The sequence below is a fragment of the Mus pahari genome, chromosome 13, assembly GCF_900095145.1.
Source record: "Mus pahari chromosome 13, PAHARI_EIJ_v1.1, whole genome shotgun sequence".
NCBI classification, from domain to species: Eukaryota; Metazoa; Chordata; class Mammalia; order Rodentia; family Muridae; genus Mus; species Mus pahari.
Genome location: NC_034602.1, coordinates 81,766,081 through 81,775,367, shown reverse-complemented (window position 1 = coordinate 81,775,367; position 9,287 = coordinate 81,766,081). Strand labels below are relative to the sequence as shown.

General features: G+C 42.3%; 1 protein-coding gene across 3 annotated transcripts in view; it reads left to right on the top strand.

Annotated features, from left to right (window-relative positions):
* The first annotated feature begins 2,981 nt into the window (after positions 1–2,981).
* Positions 2,982–9,287, top strand: part of Ccni (cyclin I) — a 25,153-nt gene continuing 18,847 nt past the window's right edge. Inside the window, exons 1-2 of one of the 3 annotated variants that reach the window (XM_021210971.2) lie at positions 2,982–3,510; positions 7,163–7,320. In XM_021210971.2, coding sequence (XP_021066630.1) covers positions 7,207–7,320 — 114 coding nt within the window. In that variant the 5' untranslated portion in view covers positions 2,982–3,510; positions 7,163–7,206. Of the gene's footprint in view, positions 3,511–7,160; positions 7,321–9,287 lie in introns of all 3 variants that reach the window. The other 2 variants (XM_029545153.1, XM_021210972.2) reach the window with 2 other exon arrangements.

Sequence of the window (9,287 nt, the reverse complement as noted above, 5' to 3'; positions counted from 1 at the left end):
AACACACACAGGATGTCCAGACAACACATGTTGTAGAACAGAACACCCATTCACATAAAATAAAAGGTTAATTTTTTTTTTTTCAAATAGTGAAGAAGACACACCATCGCAGAAGGTCTATTTCAGGGAATGTCCCAAATACACAAGTCTGTCCCGCCCTCTCTCAACCAGCAAGGAAGACGAAACCACCAGTTCTTCTAACAGCAGTTTATTCAGGAACCTTGAACAATCTTCATCATCTCCCTCTTCATCTCCCCCGAGCCCCGGGATACAAGCCCTTTTATACACTTATCCACTCCAATCGTGGCAGGCCACAGCCAACCAGAAGAGCGGGAACATATCACCACCAAATATGGACCTGTTTACCACAAGCTCCATAGCCAACAGGTGCCATCTTTTAAGGTGCAATTTCGGGTAGCCCAGGGGCGGGGCCGTGGCCTCCTACACCCAGGGGAGGGGTCGTGGCCTCCCACACAAATCTACAGAGGAAGAAGCTCACGTGGCTTTGGACTGGGGTGGGCACAGCACTGGCAGGTGATTCGGGGAGGATGCTGGGTTTATTTTCAAGGTGATAAAAATGTTCTGATGATGAGTGCTCAGCGAGGCGAGCCATATGCTTTAAATGGATGGTTTACGTGTCAATAAAGCTGCTACTCAGACAAACGGGAAAAGAGTCATCTAGTATCTCCATGCATACATAACCTCCTTTGAGGTTAGTCCTGCAGCCAACAGGACTTACATTCTGATGGCTTTTGATGAATATGAATATTTTGCCAAGTTGTTTGACATAGTTAAGTCAATGAAAGCGTTACCAGGAGTATTTAAGAGTTCTCAATTATAAACTTTCTTTTCTTTTCTTTTCTTTTTGGAGTTCATGAATGCCAGTGGCCACTTAATCCACGGTAAGAGACGGAGATATACAAGTAACCCCAGGCGGCTGAGAAACCATTTTCTGTTGCTTTACCTTTTACCTCTTACAAACAATGCTTCGACCATCCATATATAACTTCCTTTTAAGAATGCATATTTTATTTTTAATTATGTGTATATGTGTGCATGGCAGCTATGCACCTGCATACTACAGGTCCCGATGGAGTTCAGAAGAGGGGTTCAGATTACTAGGAGTGGACCACTGTGAGCCACTCTGACTTGTGTCTTGTACTTGCTCTTAACTACTGAGTCATCTATCCAGCTCTCATATATATAAATTCACACAGACACTACTGCAGTGCTACACTCTTACCCAGCCTTCCTTGAAGAAATGAGAGGCAGAAATGATTCCACGGTGTCACAATAGTTGTGCCATGATAAAGTTATGCAGAAAGGCCATACTCTTGAGATTATTATCCTGGAAAAAAAAAATGTTGATCATATTAAAAAAAAAAAAGAATGTGTAACAATACAGAAAAAGACTAGATGGCGGTGGGAAATGCAGGCACACGTAGAACCTACTTAAAAACCCCCGGTGCTTCCTACACCCCACTGTGTCTTGTGGAACCTTCTCTGACCTCAGCTTTCTGCCCCTCGAGTCTCAGAGGCAGGTACACGTCAGAGCCTTCCCGTATGTTGCTTCCTGTGCCTGTATTTTTCTTTGCCCAGTGGTTTCAAGTCTCTTCTTAAATGTCACTTCCTCAGAGAAACCATTACTGAGAGCCCAGAGCAGGCTAAAGGCGTTTCCACACTGGTCCAAAAATTTCCATCTTAATCCTTCTGCTACTGACACTTGTTTATGAGGCCAGAAGTCAAACACTGAGAGCCTTTCGCATATAGGGATGGCAGTATAAAACAAACTTACAAGATCCATGCCGTCCATGAGTTCATATTCTAGGGAAGGGGTGGCTATACAGTAAAATAGACTTTTGGGTAATTTCATACAGTGATTAGTGATCAATGGCTATCTCTGTGCTTGAGTTGCAAACTCCTTGAAGACAAGAGCCTTTTGTTTTCAAGCTAATTCCAGTTTTGTAAGAGCCTGATCTGTATTTTTTTTCCAGTGATGTAAAATGAATGCTTGACTAGGTAAATGGTTAAATTCCAGGTTTCCCCCTCTTCCCAAAGCTATCTGCATTCTTTTCATAATTAGAACCACTGTAAGATTAGCAAAATTTACCAACTGGAGTAAAAAGAGCTCCAAGTAAATAAAACACATTTAGTTCACATTCGTTAAGGACCTAGTGATAAACCGAACCCTGAAATACTAGACATACTGGCTCATGACTAGAATTCCATTGGCGCACAGCCAAGCCGTCAGTAGTCTAATCCACTGTTTTTACAAGTAGCCTTAAGCACCCAGGATATGATCCCCTTAATTTTCTGATTTCTAAAGTGTTTCAGTCTCCCATCACCCACAAGATGGTAAAAACACACGTCCACACTCATTAATAGGAACGGGACAACATAATTTTGTGTAAGGTCAACAAAGAATGTGATCTTCACACAAAAGCTCTCCATCCACGTCTAATAAATTCGTCCAGGAGGGCTTAGGTCAAGTTGGGCTGGGAAACACTGGGAGACTCTAGGTTGGGCGCAGGCGCTCACCCAGAAACCCTTCCCCGAGGCTAGCGCTCAGCGGCTCCTTTCTTTCCAGAGGCGCATGCGCAGCACACTCTCCGGCCACTGCACGCCTCCTCGGCTAACAAGCCTCTTACGTCACCAAGCGGGGAGTTCTTCCGCGCGCCCGAGGAAAAAAAGAGTCCGCGCACCTTTCCTTCTCTTTGTGCACACAAAACGCACTTTCCCCCTTCCATCCCAGTCGCAGCGCCTTCCCCAGATCGTCTCCGGAGGCTCGTCTTTGTTCAGACTCTCCTGTGCGTCCGCGGGACATGGAAGCTCGTCTTTGTTCAAACTCTCCTGCGCGTTCGTGGGACACCGGAGGTGTCCGGGAGAACACTGGCGTTGTTTACAGACGCGCGCGGCCGAGATCAGTCCGCGAGGGCGGGGCTAGGCGGCCGGCGCTTTTTCGCTCGCTCCTCCCTCCCCAGCCTTCCCCCGCGAGCGGACGCGCCAGCGCCTCTGTCTCGCTTTTTCTTATTTTCTCCCCCTTTCCCCTTCCTTTTCTTTTCTTTTTTCCCCTTCCCCCCTTCCACCATTTCCCCTCGGAGGCGCTTCCCTCGGGCAGGGGCAGAGCCGGCCTCACCCCGCGCCTCTCCCCGGCCCCCGCCGCCCTATGGCGAGAGGGCGCCCCCTCCTCACCCGGGCACCAGCGGCGGCGGTCGGAGGAGCGGGACCGGCGGCGGCGGCCTCGGGCCCAGGGTCATCATGGAATTAGTTCGCTGAGTGACCCCCCTCGGCCGCAGCCGTGCGTCCCGCCCGAGTGCCCGCGCCCGCCGGCCCGGTTTGCCCTCTTCTCCCTCCTCAGACGGCCCGGCCCTGGTCCCGCGCGCCCTGCCGCCGCGCGCCGAGGATCATGAAGTGGTAACGGGCCCCCGGATGACCCCGCGTCACCACTGTGAGGCCTACAGCTCCGCCGGGGAGGAGGAGGAGGAAGAAGAGGAGGAGAAGAAGAAGAAGGTGAGGGCGGGGGCGCGGCGCGGTCGCCGTGCGCGCCGCCGGAGTGGGAGCTCGCGGGGGCGCGCGCCGCTCCCCCGAGGACCGGTCCCCTCGGCGGGCCTTTCCTGGGTTCCTCGGGGACACCCCCCCCCGCCGTCTCTGGCAGTGCTTCGTGGGTTTCCTTTGAGCCCGGCCCTTTTTTTTTTTTTTGGTCCCCAAGTAACTTGTAGCCACAGCCCGTCATCGACTGGGGTGCCAGTTCCAGGCTCTGAGAGCCAGTACTAATAAAGAAGGGGACACACCCCCACCCACAGAGGCCACCGGATCCCTCGTGACCACCGAAGATAATTCGCCGGGCAGAGCATTGTGAATGTCAAGCCAATAGTTATCCACCACCACCACCACCCCCTCCCCGCCACCACACACACACACACAGCGCGCGGTAATTGCGGGAGGGTAATGTTGCCTAGGGCTTGGGCCGGTGGAGGAAACTAGAGAGGTCAGGGAACTGAGTTGCATCGTAAAGGGCAGAAATATGCCGAATTTTGCAAGAAGAGCTAAATGCTCTCTGTAGAGTTAACCTGCTTCACCGCAGGACATTTAGGCAGAAGTTGAACATTTTGTAGTAAATTCGTGGAAGGTGTGAGGTAAATGGATCAACTGAAGGTCTTAGAATAGCAAAGTAAAATATTTAGGTTTCACTCTGCCAGTGAAGAGCCATTGAGTGTTTGAACAGCAGCCTGGTAAACCTAGAAACTTTCTGGACAGCTAGGGATGGAGACATTATACACACACACAAATACATATATTCCCTGTCTTAAAAGAGAGGGGCTGTCAAGATTAAAAGCCAAGATTATTTGGTTATTCTGGTCAAGTAATTCTTAAAAATTCAACCTATCTGTGTGTTTGTTCGTCTTTTAAATGGATTTAGTAATTCCACCATCATAGGGTTAAACAAAGATTACCTAGAGTAATATGAACAATAGCTAGCCAAGTAGCAAGGCATTGAGGGCTATTGATAAGCACCTGAGGAGTGTAAGCTGTGATTGGGGGGTAGGGGGGCGGAGTGCGAAATTTTGGAAACTGTTAGTGGTAAAGATGCTCATGATGAGTTGAGAAAGCAGGTCTAGCAATGGTCATGACATAATTACATACAAAGGCAGGGTTATGTCCAGGTATAGATACAGAAAGGCAGGGTAGTGTGTTTCTGTACAATTCCAGTCAGTGATGTGGGATCGCCTATGACCAGGATTGCTGGTTCAAAGTCAAGGGGGGAATAGTAGCTACGAGAACTTTAGAGGCTCACATTGACATTCTCTGTTCAGAAAAGGAAGGAAGACCCAGAAGGCAACAGTCAGTACAGGATTATTAATAGAGTTGGCATTGTGATTACCATAATAGGATAATTATGTATTAATGAAGCTTGATTAATGTGGTTGTTTACCAGCATTGTGTTCCACTCAAGATCAGGGGGCCTGGATGTATGTTGGTAGTACAGTTTGGTGTAAGGTAAGCATTGTACAAGCTTGTTAGTGCAAAAACAGCCTTTTAATAAGCATAAACAGTATAGAAGAAATATTTGAGACAATGGGAGGAATATGTAAAGCTATTTTAAATGTTAAGAAAAATTTAAAGTTTAATAGTTTATTTAGAAATGTGGAATATGCCAAACAAAAATCAAATTGAGCACCCCAAATTTGTGGAAAGAAATTTAATAAGTTCACAAGTAGAAAATTCTATACCTTGAACTTTTCATGTGCAAAATTATTTTTAAATTATATAAAATTATCTGGCTATATGTAAGGTGTATATAGATTTATATTGGGTTCCCTTCTAATGATATGTATATGTAAATATTCTAAAATCACACATACAATATATGAAAAAATTGGACCCATTATATAAGGAATACCCAACCTCTATAGCCCTTTTGTTTTTAGAGACTAAAAAGATCATTCATATTTGTGCATGTGACTAATAGTGGGTAAAGATGAACAAGAAACAATAAAATTTTATCATTAAAATAAGAGTTGTCCTGAGAGGCTGAGATGGGACATTCAGGGCTGGCCTGGACTTCATAACAGGAAAGTTCTCATCTCCAAAGAAGGTAGCGTGTAATGACACTTTTAAGGGTTTATGTTAGCAAAATTCATTATTTAGCTTAAATCTCTTTTATATGTTAGAGGATAGACCTGTAACTTTTCTGTAAAAGGAACAAAAACTGAATTCCCTGCTATGTGTTAGCAACTGTCTTAAAGGAGTGTAAAAATGTTTCTCCTACAATATTGACAAATAATTTACAACTTAATTCTATGCATATTTAAGTTTTTACCCATTTTTATATTCTTATGAATGTGGCATATACTCCTGGAATTCTGTATCCCCTATGAATAGGAGTGTTTTCATTCAGAATCACAGTACATTTTGAAAATGTTAGTAAATGTAGTTTTGAGGCCTGCAGGCAATATCGCTTTGATTAGGTAATGCTCCTGAAAATTTGCCTTGTTTTTTGTTTGTTTGTTTGTTTTGTTTTGTTTTTTTGAGACAGGGTTTCTCTGTATCGCCCTGGCTGTCCTGGAACTGACTTTGTAGACCAGGCTGGCCTTGAACTCAGAAATCCACCTGTCTCTGCCTCCTGAGTGCTGGGATTAAAGGGGTGGGCCACCATGCCCGGCTTGCCTTGTTTTTAGTATAGGATCCAATTCAGTTAAAGCTGCATTTAAGCCTCAACCTCTTAATACTAATTCTCAATTGATTCATTGTTTTTCCTCATCTTCTTGTTTTAGCAGTTAATTATTTGAAAAGCCCAGGCTGATAATTGTGGTATATAGCCAAGGATGACTTTGAACTTCTCATCCTCTTGTCTCCCCAGATTTACAGGTGTGCACAAGGCCTGGTCTACAGTTCTATTGGTTGTTGTTGGTTTTGTTTTGTTTTTTAAGTTTAAGGACATTTTTTACTTATTTTGAAGACCAAGTCTGGCTATGCAGCACAGGTCCTCAGAAGTTCTGAGATTACAAACGTGTACCGCTTCCTAAGACTTACATTGTCTTTAGGTGGAGATTAGGTAAATGATTTGGGATGTTTTAATATAAGCATTTTCAGGAATTAATTTTCCCCTTAACCCTACTTTCTTTGCATCTTATACATTTTTAATGTCTTCATTTTTACTCATCTCAGAATATTTTCTAGATTTTTTTTTTTTAATAGCATCTGAACATTTGAAAATCTTACTAAGGACCTTAATTGTAGAGCAGAGGCTCCCTTAAACCAGTCTTAACCTTCACATGACTTCAGATGATTTAATGTAATTCTTAATGTATTTGAGTGATAAATGAAAGTAATGACCCTCAGTGATTAATTTTATTTCACTTCTAGGGAGAATATTTGGGACAACTATTTCTAAGAATTTCTAATAAAAGAAAGTTAGTGGTCTTAGTTTTACACAATACTGAATTATAACTGAATTTCAAATTTAAAGTGAGGTTACTTTAGATGACATTGTTGCCAACTTTAATATATGGTATTTTAAAGAGCTATAAAATCCTATACTGCCTCATAACATTCTTACTTTGTTTTATAAATTGCTTAATAAGTATTGACATTTATAAGTGTGTATAACATACTTATTCTGTAACTATGTGATGCACATTATTTGTATTTGATTTAATAGGTAGCTACATCAAGCTGGGTGGCAGGCAGATCCAAAGGGATACCATGAAGTTTCCAGTACCTTTGGAAAACCAGAGATTGTCTTCCCTGTTGGAAAGGGCAATCTCCAGGGAAGCCCAGATGTGGAAGGTGAATGTGCCGAAAATACCTACAAATCAGGTAATTTCTCACTCAAGACAGGTGCTCGTTATTAGCATACACTGTTGCATAATGTGATGCTACACTGGGAATATTTGTACTGTTAAACATGTTCTCAGCTAGGTGTGCTGATGCATGTTTGTAACCCTAGAGCTTAAGAGGAGTTCAAGGCCAGTATTAGTCGGAGGCTAGCCTGGCCTACACAAGACTGTCTCAAGGAAGCAAAAGGCTCTTTTAGAAACATCATCTTTTTTATCTGATTTACGGGTAATGACATCCATTCATTTTCCATATAGACTCATACAGCCGTAGGTTTCTTTATTTCTAATTGTGTAGTTAGTCATGAAGAGGGAAACATCTTCATAGTATTAAATTTAGGGAACAACAGCAAAAATCTCTTGTCGATATTTCTAAGGAGTTCAAGTGGATTATTAGGTAATGGCTGTGCTGAAAGTCTTGAAATATTAGCTGAACTCTTTGCTGTTGCTGTACACTTTTGAAAAACTATTTTATGTCTGTTAGTATTTTGCCTGCATGTATGTCTGTGTGCCTAATGCCTTTGATGGTCAGAAAAGGCCCCTGGCACTGGAGTTTCAGATAGTTGTTAGCTATCAAGTGGGCACTGGAACTTGAACTCATGTCCTCTGCAAGATCAACGAGTGATCTTAACCACTGAGCCATCACTTTAGTCACCTATACACTTTCACTTTTAGACATTTTATACTTTGATCATATTCTGGTAGTTAAATTTTTATAACTAAAAGTTTTATCTTAAAAAGAAAAAAAGCCAGGCATGGTGGCACATGCCTTTAATCCTAGCACTTGGGAGGCAGAGGCAGGCGAATTTCTGAGTTCGAAGCCAGCCTGGTCTACAGAGTGAGTTCCAGGACAACCAAGACTATACAGAGAAACCCTGTCTTGAAAAACCAAAAAAAAGAAAGAAAAAGTTTTATCTTCTCAACAGTTTACTACATAAATTTTATACATCTTTTTATTCCTCTTGTGTCATAAGGTGTTTGGAGTGTAGAAGAGTAGCCAAGAAAATTTTAATGTTACCAGTGATTAAATGACAAACAGCTGTTTTACATTAGCTTTTAGATTTATAGGCTGTTGAAGTCTGCGTTTTTCTGATTCTACTCTTAACTCTTCCTACAAGGTAAAGAAATCTGTTTCACATTTACTGTCTGTCACTTTGCACATTGAAGACTCGTTGACTTTGAATAAGTACTGTCTGTGGTTGAAACACTTAGGCACTATCATTTAGTGGATAGTTTGGTTCTCTTAAAATAGGCACAGTTCCATGTTGTTCAAGACTTCAATAACAAATAATAGTTATTTAAATCTTTACTTGTTGTCTCTTCTTGTTCTACTTTTCCATTTATTTTTGTATGAATGTGTGGTTTAGATTTCTTTAAATGTATATTGAATATTTGCTATACTTCCAGGTACAATTCTATACACTGAAGATATAAATGGAGAAAACTCCAAATTTCTTGACTGTGTTAGTACTTAAAGCCTTCCGACAAGAGTTCTAAGAAGAGCTCTTGTCTTTCTCCTTTCTCCTGCCATCTCCTTAAATCAGTATGTAGCAAACCCTAACAACCATTTGCAGCACAGCAGTGAAGGTGACATTTTATTGTGACTGCAGTAAATAGCTGAGTTACCACGTTGCCTGGTCTCCTTCAATAGCCAAGTTAACAGGTATCAGTGAGGTACTACCAGAGCTCAAGACAGGATCACAACTTATAAGACAAACCTACTTTTCTTCCCCCTTCCCTTTCTGAAACAATTTCTAAAAGAGCAGGACAACTACAACACAATTTAGAATATTTGTAATTTGGTCACAAAGAAAGATACAAAGTATTTATGGTATTGCTTACAGATTCTCTTTTCTCACAACATTTACATATTATCTCTGATATTGATTCACTTATCAAATAGAATATACAAACTGCATTTTTAAATTTTGTTAAGGATTGAATAAAATT